This window comes from Oncorhynchus gorbuscha, linkage group LG09 (genome assembly GCF_021184085.1).
Source record: "Oncorhynchus gorbuscha isolate QuinsamMale2020 ecotype Even-year linkage group LG09, OgorEven_v1.0, whole genome shotgun sequence".
NCBI lineage: Eukaryota > Metazoa > Chordata > Actinopteri > Salmoniformes > Salmonidae > Oncorhynchus > Oncorhynchus gorbuscha.
Genome location: NC_060181.1, coordinates 73150696 through 73170780, shown reverse-complemented (window position 1 = coordinate 73170780; position 20085 = coordinate 73150696). Strand labels below are relative to the sequence as shown.

Genomic DNA, 20085 nt, shown 5'->3' with positions numbered 1-20085 from the left:
ATATTGAAAAATGTGTAAAATCAACTACTTATATATTTGTGTTTATATTTGCCAATTCACAAATTAAACTAACAAAATTGTTATTGAAATCAAAATAACACTCATCAGGGACAGTGTTATGGGCAGGCCTCAGGGGGCCTGGCCTGCCCTGCCCTGCTACTGTACTTCCTTTCCCATCCAAATAAGATATTGAAATATTGATCATTTATTTGACCAAGAAGCACACTGGCAGGAAGACCATCCTTAAAAAGTTTAACTTTAAAACGCTCCTTTACCAACTGCCTCAGACCACTCATAGAATAGCAAAGTGATCATTAAATCATGTTTTCCCCTTCCGTGTCAACTAATACACAGAACATCTCCACTAAACACATAATGAATATGTTTGTCTGTCTCTCTGTGACCCTGATAACTTCAAAACAAAGTTGACTAAAGTTGCCAATGTCTTTGCAATTGTTACAAACCGATAAAAGTAGCATATGCTTCCAATGAAAAACGACATAACTGCACTAAAATATACTGGAAATACAGTAGGCCTATAGCCTACAATGCTATATATTTTAATCATACTGGCTACTGTCTATAATTCTTTACTTTATTTAGTGCATTTTTTAGGATAATGCTTATACGCATTAGAATAAGGCGCAACGATATTTGCAACGGTGGTTGCTATTTCCCTATAGAAACTGATGAGTCTTCAGTATTGTGGAATAATTAGAATGGTAAAGTATGATTTGAATGGAGAAAGCTAATCCGAGAGCAGCGCTGCTTTTATTTCCATCCTCCAGCGCGAACATTCTCCCTGCGTGGTGTTTTTGGAAACGCATGTTTTATCTTCGACCATTGTAGGGATGACGTAAAGTTAAAACACTCTTAAACCTAAAATCCATCGCTATCGGGAAACTAGGACTAGAACAGTCTAAAGATAATACGGATCAAATCCCAAGCAGGACAAATGTTACTAAAACAGATAGGCCACAGTCAGCAACGTGTCGGGCGATATCTCGCAAGCTGTCAAGGACGGTTTATTTATTAATTAGTTCATTAAAAGTTGTCTAAAATCGAGTTAGTCTCTCACCTGAGATGTTTTGCACTATCCTAAACTATTTACCCAAAGGCTAGTCGTGTCTTACACCGCCATATCCTATGCATTTACATTGTTTTCTGACTTATATTTGCCGTGTAAATGTCCCCTTGACATAAAAACTGTTCATTTGTATCCCAACAATTACTTCGGATATATACGAAGAGGATTTAAATCAGTGACAACTGAGGTCCACGTGAATTGCATCAGGCAAAGTGCGCCACAGTAAAAGTTTAGCATCAGATTTCTAAACATCATCGTATGTAATGTTTCAATAAACACTTATGCCTACCATTGTGTTGTGGGTTGGAAAGGAGTTTGAAGCGTTAAAATGCAGCTCCGTGGAAATGGAATCTGACAAATTTTGTAGAATTTAATTTACCCGAGTCTTCCGCTTCCGGGCGGAGTAAAGTAACATAACAAGGGGCGAGCAGCACTGTCTTCATAACTGGGATGAGTCTTCCACAATAATATTTTGTAACCTGCTTGTGGCATATGTGTCGTGCAAACATCAGTGATGGGATGTTAAACTGACTGCAGTATAGGAATGTGGTCAACTCTTATATTAATACGTGTCAAACAAATGCAAATGCAAATGCAGCCTAGCTACCTACTTAAGCGAAATACAGAGGCTAATATAATTTATTTTATTATCTTTACCTTAATTCACGTAGTTTACTCATTTCTGATTCACCATGACAGTGAACGCGTAGATAGCTCTCCAGTATTAGGTGGCAATGAGTAGGCCTGTTTAATGCAATGAAATTACGGTTTCTGTGATCTTTATATTTTGGTATTTGGACCTGAATGACCTTATCCGATTATTTTCAGAAAATTTTATCCTGGATAGCGAAAAAGAGCATTATAGACTAACAGTTTTGAAAAACCCGGTCCTGGTGCCTCCGACATAATGTTTCATATCCACCACAAGACGACGCCATACTACCGCATTCAGCTGCATGCATCCGTCCAAGACAAAACATAAAAAATAAAAAGATCTTGGTCTTTTTTGAGAAAAGTGACTCAGTGAAGTCACAGTCCCACTCACCAGCGCAAAACTCTAATATTCTGGGCTTCATTTTGACAAATAACAATGAAATGTGCTGATTTCATCTCATTCGAGTGCTACCTCAAGTGCCACTCCTGTTTCTTAATTATGAAGACAAAAGTTATATTGTCTAGCTTATTTATGAGTGCCTGCTCGAAGAATTTAAACCAGATTGGGAAGGATGTAATTGTGATCTATGGGTGACTGTTAGGCTATGTGTGTTTTAAAAGAAAAACAACTCAATTAAAGCTATACTCCTTAATTGAAACAGTAGCTGAGGGCTGGGCCTGGATAAATGTTACCACTCAAATGTATAGACAGATCTATAGATGCAAGGACTGACTGACCATCCATGATATCAAGCATTTCGCTACACTCGCATTAACATCTGCTAACCATGTGTATGTGACCAATAACATTTGATTTGATCAACTTTATAGTTTTAACCATATTTTGAGGCTACACAGTGTTTGTTTACATTTACATTGTTTACAAACACTGGAGTAAACCAGACTTATATTTTGGGTTCTGATGGGGTACGACAGTTGAACTAAGCGGATGAGGCATTTATAAGTTATATTCTTCAAGAATAAATGGGTATAGGCCTCTATATCATTACTTTATAAGTCGAAAACTGTATGTATATCAACTAAGGATTTTAGCTTTAAAGTTCCCAACATTTTACAAAATGGATTGTCTTAGCTAAGTGGTGCGTTTTTGGCACAAAAAAAAACAAGATTAATATTTGTTCGTCAATAAAAAAGAATATTGGACATCGTTCTGAAGCCCCGGCAAATAATAATACTTGTATGATACTTACATTATTATTATTAAAAGCCTAGTAGGTATTGTTATATTACAACAGTGTAGGCATTCTATGTTAATATTTGTATTAGGCTTCAACAGAGTAATAATAAAAACATTATGATTATTATTATTAGATTGTTATTCTTAGCCCATTGGTGTTTTTGTTAATATTATGCATTTCCCTAATAAGATATATAGGTCATATCTGCACTCCACACAGGGGTCAGATAGACACGAGCATGCAGCAGGTGGTCACCTGCAATATGAACGCGCCGGAAGGGTTCCATATCCTAGGCCTATTATTGAAACCAAAACCCATCGCGCTATACACAGCTGGATTTCGAGCCAGGACTTTATATCCGCGTCCAAAATTGTGATTTATAACACGCCAATACCAAATAACTAATCAGTGGTCTAACTAATTAATATATATTTGCATTTTTGCATAAGCAATTAGTGCGATGAAGGTGCAATGAAATACTACGTGGAATTAGTTCAATCTAAGCGTCCATTCAAGCGGAAGGGCATTGGTAGGAGACTAGGAGTAGGGACTAGTATGTATTCCGTGCTCTTGGACAAGGGCTTCTAATTAGTGCTAGAGAACAGGTCAGATCATCATATTCAAATAGATACGGTGGGTTTAGGATGTTTGCAACCAAACACCAAGTTGAACCCAATGCACCCCACTGGGCACACACTGGTTGGACCGATGTTGTTTCCACGTCATTTCAATGAAATTAAGTTGTACCAATGTGGAATAGACGTTGAAATTATGTCTGTGCCAAGTGTGATGTTATATTAACTTGGTTTATCTTTTTGCATTTAAAATGTTGTTTTACGAGCATAACAGTAAAGTATCATATTGTTGAGCACAGAATAAACGAATAATGTTTGCAAAGACATGTTACAATATGAAGCCAATATCAGTGTGAATTATGTTTAGACATAGGCAAGTCTAAAGCAAATTCACGTTTAATCAGTGCATTTTCTTTAGGAATTAGTTATATGTTTAGCCAATATGTTTAACAGATAGACTGGTCTTACTGTGTATTATTTAAACCAACGTTAGCCTAGTAATTATACATAAATAAATTGTTTTGCGAAGTCTATCCTAAAATCATATGTAGTTTCTAAGAGAAGTGTGCTGTATTCCCTCTTGTAAGTGTAGCTGTCGGTGGTGCTGAAAGCCTCGACCACGTGTGTCTCCTGCTAACACCGTTTACATGGTAACAGAAAGATGTAGTCAAGGAAGCTGCGTGCGCAGCTTGTTCTCGTAGGGGACTTTCGACTGACACAACTTGTCCTGGTTTTATGACAGAGTCGAGATAAGGTGTTCTCTCTCAGGCAGCACTTTGAGGCGACCAGGTTATGTGGCCACTTGACGGTTACCTACATCACGGAGCAGAACCGTGCTCTGAGTTGCTCCGCTGGGCCATTAGCCTAACCGACGCTGTTAAATATATGATTCAGAGCTGAGCAAACAGTGTGAATATGGGGTGTTTTTCTCGGGATGTCCGTGTCAGACACTACCGAGTTGAAATGTTGAAAAAAATAAGCTATTTTAATGGACGTTTACAAGTTTAAAATGTTATGATGGCTCATCATTTCGGCAAAATTGTTTTAATTTAGACTTTTTGTTTAGCATAAAGAATTGAGTTATTTGCGCAATTATCCATACAAGTAGGCCTATGCTACTATATCATTAGGTTTATTTAAAGATATTGTTAATTCATCCCAAATGATGTGCTTATGAGTGTATATCCATTTAGGACTACCCAAATGCCCAGTCGTTAGATTTTAGGCTATAGGCCTAGAGTTACTAATTTTGTGAATGACCAGACATTCCAGTCCGTATGGTTTTAGTTCGTGTAGCAGATTGTAGGTCTCATTCTACGCCTATGGACTCATTTTATAGTCCCACCATATAACTATTCTGCTTAAATATTCAATCGTTGTCCTGTGGTTCAGTTCTGTCTTGATTGTATGTTTTTACCCCCACTTGTTACGCTGTCTGTCCAACGGTCAACACGTAGATTTTTGGGGAATTATTGAACAGAAGATAGCAGATTTTGGTCGTTGGATCGAGGCAGTGAGCCGTGAAACAGGCTTTTGTTAGTGCGCGTGCGACTCGCGTGCCGACCTGCAGTTTGAAAAGAGAGGGAGACTCGATGCTCATTACTTCAGCAGCCCGAGCTCGGTCCAGATTGTACAACCACTGTTGCCAATCAACATCACACACTGTTAGAGATGGGGACAATAACGCTTACAGATGAGCACTGATGCAGTCAGCAATGAGCAAAAAAAGAAAGGCAAAGTATGCATTTGATCTAAATTAATTATTTTAGTTTTTATGAAAGGCCAATATGGGGCCTTTCATATTGCCAGCAAGGGCCTTATTCTTTCCTTGGTGACTTGGCGTGTTTATTGGGCTATGTTAGGTGTGTTCAATGTCCCCAAAGTATCTTAATGTGCAAAATTACATTATTCCATAATTATGAGATTCATGATTAATAAAATCAAACCATGTAAAGAGGACACACGTGGGGAATGGGTTGGGCTTGAGTATTGGTAGTGATTGAATATGTCTTACGCACCAAAGGGTTAATCCATCCTGCGGGTCCACACAGGTCTATGGAGTCCCTAACTGGTGACAGATGGCCACTTTCTTTTGGCCACAAAGGAGCGGAATACAGAGCGCTGGCGAACACAAATGGTCCCATATCACGTGACACTCGAGGCAGTTTTTGCCTGACGTAGATGGACCATATGGCGCGTGCCGGGAGTAAGGCCTGGGTGGGTGGAGCCTGTTCCTGACTGTCATTGGGTAACGCGATGGTGATGGTATTAGGGATACAGCCATATATACACACAGGTTCATCTCTCTCTCCCAGTCAGTCAGCATCAGCAGCATCAGCAGCAGCGCTATATAACCCGAGCATCTGTCGGCGCAGCCACATTACAATCCATCCACCGGACCTCACACTTCAGGAGGGGCATGCCAGAGTCATAACAAGATAATTCTGCAAAACATAGGTATTTATTTCTCAATCTTATAATGCAATAACTTATTTATGCAAATGTTTTGGGTGAAAGTAATTGCATGGAGTGCTGTGTGCTGTGATTTATCTGTTACATTGCCATAAAGTATAGTTATTTAACAGTTAAAGATTTTCTGAATAGGCGTGAATTATTTATTGATACAAACCTGCTCAGATGATAGGTGATGTGACCATATGTCACCTGTTACAAAAAGGGACTAGTATGTATTCCGTGCTCTCTATCAAATTGTGGACTCGTTATGTCAAGCTATTAGGTGATAATTGAATACTTTATGCATTATGCTACTATAATGTTGTTGGTTTATCCTGACCACAAAGTACTGTTCTACATTTTGCTCTCAAATTCCTATGACGTTTATGACAGCCTATATAATCATCGGTGTTGCAAACGTAATGTTGATTCTTCTGATACAAAATTATTTTTGTTTGACTTAGAGTGAAACAATTAGTATAGCATAATGCACATTTTCCAAAACGAACTCCTGCTGAATAGGCTATTAGTCAAGTAGAAAATTATGTCCTAAGTGAGTTTGCTCACGGTTGTCTTTTTTATTGACAGATTTCCAATATGACTAAGTCCTACACGGAAGAAACCATGATGTCATCAGACCCCCAGGATTCTGCGACCTGGACTGATGAGTGTCAGGGCTCCCAGGATGAACAGGATATGGAGAAGAAAAACGGCGCACTCGAATCCATGCACGGGGACCTCGAGGATGACGACGAGGATGGGTTAAACAGACTGGATGAGGATGATGATGAAGATGAAGATGAGGAAGAAGAAGGCGACGATCAAAAGCCTAAACGTCGTGGACCAAAAAAGAAGAAAATGACAAAAGCCAGAATGCAGAGGTTTAAGATGAGGCGCCACAAGGCGAACGCGCGCGAAAGGAATCGTATGCACGGACTCAACGACGCGCTCGAGAGTTTGCGTAAAGTTGTGCCATGTTACTCCAAAACCCAAAAGCTCTCAAAAATTGAGACTTTGCGTCTGGCTAAAAACTACATCTGGGCCCTGTCAGAGATCTTGCGGTCGGGTAAGAGCCCAGACATCATGTCATTTGTACAGGCCCTGTGTAAGGGCTTGTCTCAGCCCACTACTAATCTAGTGGCAGGCTGTCTCCAGCTCAACCCCAGAACGTTCCTCCCGGAGCAGACACAGGAGATACCATCTCATATGCAACCAGCAAGTGCTTCCTTCGCCGCGCATCCCTATTCCTACCAGACCCCGGGTCTTCCCAGCCCTCCATATGGTACAATGGACAGCTCCCACATCTTCCACGTCAAGCCCCATTCATACGGAAGTGCGCTGGAGCCGTTCTTTGAGACCGCGCTGCCGCTTACAGACTGCACTAGTCCATCATTCGACGGACCTTTAAGTCCACCACTGAGTGTCAACGGGAACTTTTCCTTCAAACACGAGCCTTCGTCTGAGTTCGAAAAGAACTACGCATTTACAATGCACTACCAGGCTGCAGCGGGACTGGCGGGTCCACAGGCACACGCGCCCCTTTACGCGAGCTCTGCGCAGCGGTGTGAGATACCGATGGAAAACATTATGTCGTACGAAGGACACACTCATCACGAGAGAGTCATGAATGCTCAGCTTAACGCTATATTTCATGATCCGTGAATACATTAAACCATCAAAGACTGATAAGAGTGCGTCATGATATGATATCCTAGTGCTACTGATGCAAAAGAGCAATTTATTATCATCTTGATTCTATCATGTAGCCTATGTATTTATTGTTGTTACTGCCTTTAGGAGAAGTGCGGATACATATGCATATTCTCTTTCACTTCATGTATTGTATTCTATAGCGCTTCTATAAGTCACATTGTGGAAATAGTGGTGACTATACTCAGAATGTGTTGATTATCCATGCTACAAAATCACAAGCAATAATTTGGAAAACTATGCAATTTTTAAACGAATACTTGGGCCAATAAAATAAATCATAAAGATTTCTATATTTTTCAACCAGTATTGTACATCTCCCATACTGAATTATTTTGATGTGATTTTGTACAGAATTATGAATAGCTTTTTTATGAAGTCGAGTCGTATTTCATTTCACACAACTCCATGTTGTTAATGTTTTATAAAATAGTGTTATGTCATGTTTATATGATACAACCGTTTTATTTAAAAAAGTTATGTATACAGAGGCAAGTGCTAATACAAATCGGTTGCCTTAGCAATTATTTAGCCTACTGCAAATCATGCAACGTTGCACAATATTGATAACTTTATTTCCCCTAAAACATTGATAGCCTACTTAAAAGTGTAATAATGCGCAGGGGCCTACTACTTGCAAAGTATCATAAACGCCTATTTGTGTATACAACGCTTCTCCTGGAATTGCTCAATGCATAAAACGAAGTAGGCCTACTTATTATTTCATTTCAAAATTCAACCGTGGCCCATCTTCAAATTCATTATCAGTGCAGCACATTTTGGAACATACCAGGCATCTTCTTATTGCGCCATTGCATGCATGTCCAAATCAGTGCAGAATAGCTATTTGCAGCATGATGCTTATCGTCAATGTGTGCCGACTGTATATTGTTTGTAAACATTTTATAATGTAGGATGTTTTCAGGACTCATAGGGACTGAGTGCCATGGAGTTATACTCATATGTTCGTTATTTGCATTTTGGTTTTAGTTTTAAACTCTCTTCCGATGTGTATTCAAGTGTACATAAGTCAGTGGAGATAAATGTATATCATGAGGCGCACTCAATTATTATTGTAAAATAAAGTGAATGAGTAGCCTACAATTTCTTTAATTATTATCTGGATCGACAGATGTAGGATCTTAGTTTGATCATTCATTTGTTGCTGAGAATTTCCTATACAGAAAATGCAAACCTGTAGTCTATTTTAGGTTTAAAAAGTATTCTTAAGTTTGTAATTTCCACTTTGAAATTTCAGGCTTGATTTGCCCTAACGAAAAATGTATCAACCCCTACAACAATGTCCATTAATTATAATCCACATAATAATTCACATGTCCTATTGCTGCAGGATAATGTTCCTGCTGTAGCAAACTGGCTCAAATTGATTTCCTACATCTGCGTTGACAATGACGGAGCTAAACAGAAGTAGCTACTTTTGAGCAGGACTGATTTGGCCAACATTACGTTGACAGGCGTGGCTCAATCATCAACTATATGGTTCTTTATAATGATAAAATTACATAAAAACCTAAATGAAAACCTATAGCCTATAACTAAATCTGTCAAAAACCAGAGTTAAGGCACAATTAGTTTCAGTGGCTTTCCCCTCAGTCCCTCAGCCTGGTCGCACAATAACCTTGACTTCTTTGAATTCCACATTCGACACTTCTTGGATGTCCAAATTATTGACACATTCTCTAAAATATGGGTTTCCGTCAAATCTTTACGCATGGATAGTGACTATTTCTCTGCCCATAAGGATATGCTACTAAATCATTATACCCTATATTGTCCTAGGCTATATTATGAATTGTAGATGCATGAAATTAAAAGCATCTTGATATGAGAAATATTAAGACATCCATTTGTGATTAACATTTAGGCCTAGGCTATATGAGTGAAAATGAGCAAACCCCCTGAGCCAGCATTTATTTACCTAACGTTGTATATCAAATACTGAAGGACAAAACGAGCGTTTTTCTGCCATGCCACGAATAGCTGCAGTAAGTCAAGGGGCATTCACATGCCACCATGGTTTCTTCCCAAATGACACCCTATCCCCTATATATACTGTACTACTTTTGACCGGAGCACTATGAGCCCTGCACAAGTATAGAAGGGTATAGGGTGCTATTTAGTACGAACACCATATCGTATGCAAACCGAGCAAGACACATATGTTACTTCTGCTGGGGAGGTTTTTAATTTATGAAAATGATCTTGTTTATGCATGAACACACTGGCTGCATCTATAAGGGAAAACACCATGCAGCGAACCAACTTCATGATATACATTCTGAATGGTGCTTCTTTATTCACTGTTCATGTTGAATAAACCATTAGAGATGTTTCCTTGGATATCCGTTCTTCCTCAATATCAGAATCTTCACTGAACCGTTGAATCATTTGATTATAAGCATACATCTTAGATGGAAGTAAACACTCACAGCATGCTTTAAACTGGAATAATAAAATGAAAAAATGAAATCAATGTGTGTACTCCTGAAATCTGTAAATCATGTGTCCCCAAAATACAAATGTATTATGTATTTTGTATTTCATAAATGTATTTCATAAATGCACACCGTTTTTTATTTATTTGAGAGACATCCCAGTCGGTTGGCTGTAAACTATGTCAAATTGGGAAACTGGCATCCCTGTGTCATCTGTAACTTTGTGAATGGGTATGCAGGGTTCCTTTGTTAAATCAGGAACTGTCCATGGTGCTGCTAAGGATATTGGCGCATTCGTCTTGTCTAGGTATATAGTCTTATACCCGTATTACTCAGTAGGATATGCCAGGATATTTTATTGAATTAAAGACCTATAAATGCCACTGTTCTATAATTACTTTGGTTAGTTCGTAAACCTTCAACATTGAGGTAAAGTCAATGACATAATGGACAGGACAGACAGGGTCCTGAAAAATATAAATCCATTCCTGTGCGTAACTCAAACTTTACGCACCAGCTATTTGGATTCGGTGCATAGGCCAAGCATGTAAACGAATTTAGAAATGAACCATATCATGATACAAATGATGTTCTAATGACTAGCATGTTGGCTGGATGAAATATAAACACATCATACGTTATATCCATCCTATAGGCTCTTGACAGAGATTTTCTTCAGAACCTTTCTTGTGGGCGCGTGCCGCGGAGGAACACTTTATGGGCTGCGGTCAGCCTGGTTGCTTGAAGTAGGTAGAGGGGTCATGGTTAGATTGATTACAGTTTATGTCACATTTACGTCAAAAGAACTGTTCTGCATTTTAGCTAACCCTAACCATTTTCTTAACCTAATTCTCATAACCTGCTACGTCAATTATCCCAACCTGTAGCAAAAGTTAATTCTGGTCAATTCTGACATAAACTGTATACCATCTAGTCATAACTACATAACTAGACAGAGTGGGAAGTTTCAACTGTTGGACCTGCCATAATGACCTTACCGTCGCGGGCACGCGCCCATGCAAGCAACCCAGTAATAGCCTACAAAGCAGGCACCATTGTGGAATAAGACTTTACCGTTAACGTTTTTAAATGTTTGAGTCCCCTCGAAAATCGATAAATGAAGGGGACGCATTGTCAAAGAGCCAAGAGGAGTTGAGTGAGACGCCACCGCGGTCTCCCGTGAGTACAGGAAACCGTGGGAAGAAGAACAAGAGAACGCAACAACCAAAACAACCCGAAAAACGCTCGTTCTCAGCTGCACAGCTTTGCGCGGAGGAGTCGAGTGAGCAAGAACAAGAACAGCCAGAGAAACAGTACACCGATTACGACACAGACGAACCGATAGTGAGAGGGATATTTCAAATAGGGAAGAAGAGTCACGACGTCCTTCTGTCGTCGACGAGGGTGACATGGAGTCTTATTCAGCCAGATACCCCTACAGGTGAGCTCACTGTTTCACCATTATCCATGACAATTGCAGACGGGGTCTGTTTCTTCTACCAGTGCCGCATGCCGACCAACATAGCCTACATCAGGCAGGGAGGGGAATCATAAAACATAATAGTTTCACATGAAGACATAGCTAACCGTTTCTTGGCTTTAGTGAAACAGAATCCTCCCATGAATTGGTGAATTTTGGACATTTCCTACATGGCTTGTAAGAAGTGACACAAAGGTATTTGAGAAAAGAGTGTTGTACGTGTTTCATTTATCTGTAGGTTAGATTCCAGATAAGATTGACTCCTTCATACGGTAGATGAACCAAGAATAGGTGCAACATCAATGACAGCCTATCAATTGCAAGCCATGAAGTAAACATACTTGGCTCTATGGATACAGACATTAAATATTGACAACAACAAAAAACGTTATAAAATGTATTTTTGTTATAAAACAAAGAATATTTAGCAAATTTTGCATAGGCCTATACTATAGCCTACATATAGCCTATTATTCGCACAGTATGTGATGTAGGCTTATAGGCCTATTGACTGTTACTAAAACTATTATAACAGTTAGCCTTTTAAACCTATCAATATTCAAAACGTTATTGTTTGATATTTTACTTATTTGGGTTTCAAACTATGTTACACAGCAGTCTCCATCAGTTTCAGTCCCCTTTGTCAATGGTGACATAAATGGGAGTGACACTCAATGGCCAGCCCATGCTGTAGGGTAAATTTCAATTTTGGGGTGAAATGATGTAGGTCTAGGATACCAAATATTATTCTGGAAGCAGAAAGATCTTACTTGGTCTTGTATTATATTGCTGTAAATAAATTATATTATGTGCTGCCTCTTGAAGAGCTTAGCCAGCCAATAGCCTAATAAGAATTCTTTATTTATTGTTGGCCACTCGGCCAAAGTATACGGAAGATAAAATCACTAAACCAGTTAGGAAAAATGTAGAAAGTGCCTGTTGCCAGAAAGTTCTGTGTAACAGATGTGTCGGTAATAGACTCCGTCTCTGACCAGCCGGCTGGCCGACTATTGTGACCACCTAAAGCAGGGCATCTGGCGCTCATGTGGACAGTTAGTGTGCATCCCAAATGACACCCTATTCCCCTCACAGTGCACTACTTTTGACCAGAGCCATATACACTGTAAGTAATAGGGTGTCATTTGGGGAGCAGACCTAGAACATGTCCAAGTAAATGATACTCACACATCGCCATCTGCATCTCCACACTGAAGGATGGATACATGGGACAACGTGTGATCATCATGGGCTGGTATAGGAGGCCCTACTTGCCTTATCAGTTTCAATGGAGAGGGGGGTGGGGTTGTAGCCATTTTTCTTGTGCACAGACTTCAAACATAGAATCAAATGTTTCCAAATGGTTGATCAGATGAAACAGTTTCATCAAAACAAAATGAAAAAAATGAAACATATGGAGAGTTTGAACTAGATATCCATCCCTTTCATGTTATTTTTGGGCTGTTGTTGTTTTGTACAGTATATATCTCTCAAAAGCATCAATTGCTTAGTGCAAAACAGATTGGGTTTCATTTTGCTTAATAATCTTTACAGGCAATACTTTTTGGTTATGCGTGATCCAAGCTAATGTTATTAAGCCAGCACTCTCATTACCCAGAAAGCATCAGTCTAATAACCCCCTATGGCCACTACCAAATGCTCCAACAAAACTGCCAAAAAAACCACAGGCACATGTCTGATTCGCTGGAGGTTGTCTATTTGACTGGGTTTGAGATTCTGTTCTGCCCAGGGATAGCAGATCAGATCTGTACAGTGGTCTCAATTTCAATGATCATTTGAAATATGACTCACAGTAGCCTATATATTTGACATGCTGAAGTTATGCCAATGTTCAAAGAAATGCAATGTTATGTTGTTTTGATAGACAGAAATTAATATTAAGTTATAACAGGTATTCTTTTGGTACTGAACATATTCAAGTAGCTATAGTATACTAAATAATTGTACTTATTTATCTGATGCTCTCATATCATTGAGAGGCAATACTTTTAATATCACAGTTTCAAACACTAAATGCATCAACTCACCACAGATAATATTCATAGTGAATAAAAATGTAATGTAAACCTACTGAAGCGTTGTGTTTGCCCAGAGGCTCCTACAATAGCTTGACCTTGAGACCCCTGGCTTTGCTTTCGTTGGCCTTGTTTACTGTGATTGGACCTTGGCCTGAGGTGACTGTATTTAGTACGTGTATGTGATTCCTGCTGGGATTGAACCCACAACTTTGTCAGTACTAGGTGTCTTGACCTAGGCAAGGAAAACAGTAGAGGTTTACTAAATCTGTCTCCTGGCCACAGCATTTAAACTAGATAGCATGTTAAACACTTTTATTTGTCAAATGTCTCTTATTGGATGGATGTCTAAGAAAACAACAATATTTAGATTGACACACAGTGAATGTTTACAAAATGCAATTTAACTTCATAAAATGTTGTGCTCCCTTTGATTTCACTCTGTCCTAGATATCCTTCCATGAGGTTCAGTCCCTGTGAGAAGGATATGACTTCTCTGGCCAGTTCACTTGTGGGTTGTTAGATGTAGGGTGTTGAAGTGTTCATTTGATGTTCAAAAATATACTGTTTTCCCAAGACTCTGAGACTGTGAGTCAGATCTTAGCTCGTCAGGTCCTCTGTCACTGCTACTTGTCAGTCCATCCTCAGTTTTCGGGAATTAATTGCACCACAGAGGTTCTTGGGTCTACAGTGCATTCGGAATGTATTCATAACCATTGATTTTTCCACATTTAGTTACACTACAGCCTTATTCTAAAATAGATTAAATTGCGTTTCCCACCTCATCAATCTACAAACAATACCCCATAATGACAAAGCAAAAACAACTTTTTAGAAATTTTGCAAATGTATTACAAATTAAAAACAGAAATATAACATTTACCTACGTTTTCAGACCCTTTACTCAGTACTTTGTTGAAGCACTTTTGGCAGCTATTGTAGCTTCTAGGGTATGACGCTACAAGCGTGGCACACCTGTAATTGTCAGCATAAATCTCAAGAAAAGGGGATGAGGCTTGACGGCTAATGTAACATGAGCATTTGTAGGCTACATACCAGTTGATATATGAGCGTGTGTAGGCTACACAGGAAGTTTTCAAACTCCTTGACTTTTTCCACATTTTGATATGTTACAGCCTGAATTTAAAATGGATTAAATTGAGGTTGTGTCACTGGCCTACACACAATACCCCGTAATGCCAAAGGGTAATTATTATACAATTTTTTATGAATAAAAGCTGAAATATTTTGAGTCAGTAAGTATCCAACCCCTTTGGTAAAGCAAACCTAAATAAGTTCAGGAGTAAAAATTTGCTTAACTGTAACGATGTACGCTGGGAGTCGGGAAGCAAGTTCAGGGAGTGAATACTTTTAATAAAACAAACAACGCACCGACATGAAACAGCAACAATGATGACTGGGGAAGAAACCAAAGGGAGTGACATAAAGGGCAGGTAATCAAGGACGTGATGGAATGCAGGTGAGTGTCATTACGCGCGTAACGCTGGTGACAGGTGTGCACCCTAACGTGCAGCCTGGTGACCGAGAGGCCAGAGAGGAGCACACGTGACGCAAGGCTCCAGCTGCAGGACGCCGACTAAGATGACGATCCCGGGGATCAGGAGCGGACCGGTCACCTCTACTAAGGTGCGGGAACCTGTCAATCCGGCTGAGGTGCAGGAGCATGACGACCTAGAGCGCCGGAAAAAGAGCATACGTGACAGTACTCCCTCCCCGGCAGGGACGATCCCGGGGATCCGTGGCGGACTGGTCGCCTCCGCTGAGGAGCAGAAACTTGACGAACCGGCTGAGGAAAGAGAGCCTCGGGTTGAGGCACGGGAAATTGTTCACCCAGCTTAGGCATGGGAGCCTATCCAACCCGCGTATTCATGGGAGCCTACAAACCGGCTGAGGCCTCCCAGGTAGCTCCGGCTTGAACACCCGGCCCCCGACCTCACCCCCAACACAAAAAATATATACACTCTCTGATGCTTCCCTTTGTTATAACAATGTACGCTGAGAGTCGGGAAGCAAGTTCAGGGAGTGAATACTTTTAATAAAAAAAAAAAAAAGAAACAAGAAACAGCGCACTGACATGAAACAGCAACAATGACGACTGGGGAAGAAACCAAAGGGAGTGACATATAAAGGGCAGGTAATCAAGGAGGTGATGGAGTCCAGGTGAGTGTCATTATGCGCGTAACGCTGATGACAGGTGTGCGCCCTAACGATCAGCCTGGTGACCTAGAGGCCGGAGAGAGAGCACACGTGACATTAACAAGTCACATAATAAGTTGCATGACATTTACATTTACATTACATTTAAGTCATTTAGCAGACGCTCTTATCCAGAGCGACTTACAAATTGGTGCATTCACCTTATGACATCCAGTGGAACAGTCACTTTACAATAGTGCATCTAAATCTTAAAGGGGGGGGTGAGAGGGAATACTTATCCTATCCTGGGAGTTTTCCTCACGTCAGCCTCAGAGCAAAAGCACTTGGTCATCCGGAGCAGCGAGTCTTCCGAATCGAGGGTAGAATATGTTAAGCTCGTCTGGTAGGGAGGCTTCGATGGGCACCACACAGCTGTATTTGCCTTTGTAGTCTGTGATAGTCTCTTGTTCTTGCCACATGCATCGCAAGTCTGATTTGTCGAACATCAATTCAAGTTAAATTTTTGTTTGTTTACAATAATAGAGTTTAACATGATTTTTTAATGAATAACTCACCCCACACATACAATTACCTCTAATTGACTGCTCCCTCAGTTGAGCAGTGAATTTCAAACACAGATTCAACCACAAAGACCAGGGAGGGTTTCCAATGCCTCGCAACTGTCACGCCCTGACCCTAGAGAGCCTTTTTATTCTCTATTTTGGTTAGGTCGGGGTGTGACTAGGGTGGATAATCTAGTTTTTTTTCTATGTTGGCCTGGTATGGTTCCCAATCAGAGGCAGCTGTTTATCATTGTCTCTATTGGGGATCATATTTAGGCAGCCATTTCCCCACTGTGTTTTGTGGGATCTTGTTTTTGTATTGTTGCCTGTGAGCACTCCAGAACGTCTCGTTTCGTTTGCTCTTTATTGTTTTTGTGCATAAATAAATATGTGGAACCCATATCACGCTGCGCCTTGGTCTGATTATGCTTACGATGATCAGGACAGATCCCACCACAACAGGACCAAGCAGCCTGCCTGGGAGGAGAGGGTATCTTGGGCTTGGGAGGAGATAAAGGAGAAGACATCCTGGACTTGGGAGGAAATCAGGACACAAAAGTCTTCCTTGGAAGCAGACTGAAGGAGAGAAGGGAGGACAGCGACGAGTCCGGGGTTCGCGGCCACATAGAAAGCCCAAAAAACAGTTGTTCTTGGGGGGTACGTCCTGTGCCTGCTCCCCGCACTCGCCGTGCGAAGCGTGTTATCTGTGCGGTACCATGTGTGCCGGCTCCATGCACTAGGTCTCCAGTGCGCCTCCACAGCCCAGTACGTCCTGTGCCAGCTCCTCGCACTCGCCCTGAAGTGCGTGTCACCAGTCCGGTGCCACCTGTGCTGGCTCCACGCACCAGGCTTCTGGCGACGGTCCCCAGTCCAGAGCTTCCGGCGACGGTCCATGGTCCAGAGCTTCCGGAAATGGTCCCCAGTCCAGAGCTTCCGGTGACGGTCCCCAGTCCAGAGGTTCCGGTGACGGTCCCCAGTCCAGAGCTTCCGGCAACGGTCCCTAGTCCAGAGCTTCCAGTGACGGTCCCCAGTCCAGAGCTTCCGGCAACGGTCCCCAGTCCAGAGCTTCCAGTGACAGTTCACAGTCCAGAGCCTCCTGCGACGGTCTGCAGTCCAGAACCTCCTACGACGGTCCACAGTCCGGAACCTCCTACGACGGTCCACAGTCCAGAACCTCCTACGACGGTCCCCAGTCCAGAGCTTCCGGTAGCGGTCCCCAGTCCAGAGCTTCCGGTGACGGTCCCCAGTCCAGAGCTTCCAGTGATGGTTCACAGTCCGGAGCCTCCTGCGACGGTCCACAGTCCAGAACCTCCTACGACGGTCCACAGTCCGGAACCTCCTACGATGGTCCACGGTCCGGAACCTCCTACTACGGTCCACGGTCCGGAACCTCCTGCGACAGTCCACAGTCCGGAACCTCCTGCGATGGTCCACGGTCCAAAACTTCCAGCTCCATGGCAGGAGCCTTCTTCTGCTTTCCATCAGACACTGGGAGACAAATTCACCTTTCAGCAGGACAATAACCTAAAACACGAGGCCAAATATACATTGGAGTTGCTTACCAAGATAACATTGAATGTTCTTGAGTGGCCTGGTTACAGTTTTGACTTAAATCTGCATTTAGATCTATGGCAAGACTTGAACATGTCTGTCTTCAACCATCAACAACCAACTTGACAGAGCTTAAAGAATTAAAAAAATAATAATGTACAAATATTGTACAATCCAGGTTTGCAAAGCTCTTATAGACTAACATGTATGGACTCAGGGGTGTGAATACATTTAAATTAGATATGTATGCATTTCATTTTCAATAAATGTGCAAAAAAAGCAATTGAATACATTTGGAATTTCAGGCTGTAACACAACAAAATGTGGAATAAGTCAAGGGGTATGAATATTTTCTGAAGGCACTGCACATGTTCCCAGACCAAGGTCTTCAACCAGCTCTTATTTTTCATCTTGAGTTCAGGATTGACAGGGACATCTAACCCCATGCTGAGGCCCTATAGTCTGCTAATGCCTCTGACTGCTGATGTGTATATCTTCTCCATATGTTGTGGGTGATGGCTGTATAGGGACCAGATCAATACAACACATCTGTTGACACACAGGGTCATATATGTAACATGAAGTCTCTCCTCTCTAGAGTGGGACTACAGATCTACATTATACGTATATCCACTGTCTCCAGAGATCTTATCAGATAGATAGATTACCCTGTGGGGGCTCTCATCTAGTGTACATATTGGGACACCTAACAAACAGCAGCCATTCAATTTGTGTTATAATTCAGGATATAAATATTAGTTTGAAGAAAAGTTGTTGGTCACCATGCACTAAATATGAACACAAAATATATATTTTTTATAATATCAAAGTCTGTGATATTGATGGAATTCTATCGGAGCCAAAATAATATAATGTTGTGTCCCATAAGGCTCCATACTTGGGCCTATATGGTTCCTGATATATGTAGATTAAAAAAATTATTATAATAATAAAAACTATGACAAGCACTCTGGTCCTTTAGAACAGTTCTGAGATATACTATATCTTATACACATGTACAGTGCATTCGGAAAGTATTCAGACCCCTAGAACCCTAGTATTCAGGCCCTTCTCCCCCAATTTGCTCAGTTTGGCCGGTGGCTGTCAATTAAATTCTGGGCCACATCCTGACTGATGGCAGTCCATTCTTGCATAATCAATGCTTGGAGTTTTTCATTATTTGTGTAAGGTCTGGGGAGTTTCCTGGAGTTTCCTGGCCATGTACCCAAAATATCGATGTTTTGTTCCCCGAGCCACTTAGTTATCATTTTTGTCTTATGGCAAGGTGCTCCATCATGCTGGAAAAAGTATTGTTCGTCACCAAACTGTTCCTGGAAGGTTGGGAGAAGTTGCTCTCGGAGGATGTGTTGGTACCATTCTTTATTCATGGCTGTGCTCTAAGGCAAAATTGTGAGTGAGCCCACTCCCTTGGCTGAGAAGCAACCCCACACATGAATGGTCTCAGGATGCTTTACTGTTGGCATGACACAGGACTGATGGTAGCGCTCACCTTGTCTTCTCCGGACAAGCTTTTATCCGGATGCCCCAAACAATCGGAAAGGGGATTCATCAGAGAAAATGACTTTACCCCAGTCCTCAGCAGTCCAATCCCTGTACCTTTTGCAGAATATCAGTCTGTCCCTGATGTTTTTCCTGGAGAGAAGTGGCTTCTTTGCTGCCCTTCTTGACACCAGGCCATCCTCCAAAAGTCTTCGCCTCACTGTGCGTGCAGATGCACTCACACCTGCCTGCTGTCATTCTTGAGCAAGCTCTGTATGATGGTGCCCGATCCCGCAGCTGAATCAACTTTAGGAGACGGTCCTGGCGCTTGCTGGACTTTCTTGGGCGCCCTGAAGCTTTCTTCACAACAATTGAACCGCTCTCCTTGAAGTTCTTGATGTGCCAATAAATGGTTGATTTAGGTGCAATCTTACTGGCAGCAATATCCTTGCCTGTGAAGCTCTTTTTGTGCAAAGCAATGATGACGGCACGTGTTTCCTTGCAGGTAACCATGGTTGACAGAGGAAGAACAATGATTCCAAGCACCACCCTCCTTTTGAAGCTTCCAGTCCGTTATTCGAACTCAATCAGCATGACAGAGTGATCTCCAGCCTTGTCCTCATCAACACTCACACCTGTGTTAACGAGAGAATCACTGACATGATG

At 41.3% G+C, this 20085-nt stretch overlaps 2 protein-coding genes and 1 pseudogene across 2 annotated transcripts in view; 2 read left to right on the top strand and 1 right to left on the bottom strand.

Moving 5' to 3' along the window:
- LOC124044432 (protein ITPRID2-like) overlaps positions 1–1477 on the bottom strand; it is a 66257-nt gene extending 64780 nt beyond the window's left edge. The window contains exon 1 of the mRNA XM_046364070.1: positions 1377–1477. The gene's annotated coding sequence lies outside the window, so the exon portion shown is untranslated. The remainder of the gene's footprint in view (positions 1–1376) is intronic.
- A 4335-nt stretch (positions 1478–5812) lies between these two features.
- Positions 5813–10168, top strand: LOC124044033 (neurogenic differentiation factor 1-like). Its single transcript, XM_046363347.1, has 2 exons — positions 5813–5972; positions 6558–10168. Exon 2 carries the CDS (start codon positions 6567–6569, stop codon positions 7629–7631), a length of 1065 nt encoding a protein of 354 aa, XP_046219303.1. The 5' UTR covers positions 5813–5972; positions 6558–6566; the 3' UTR covers positions 7632–10168.
- A 938-nt stretch (positions 10169–11106) lies between these two features.
- LOC124044431 overlaps positions 11107–20085 on the top strand; it is a 79057-nt pseudogene continuing 70078 nt past the window's right edge.

Excerpts from the sequence above, each read along its gene's own strand:
- LOC124044033 (XM_046363347.1), top strand. The coding sequence starts at position 6,567 with ATGACTAAGTCCTACACGGAAGAAACCATGATGTCATCAGACCCCCAG.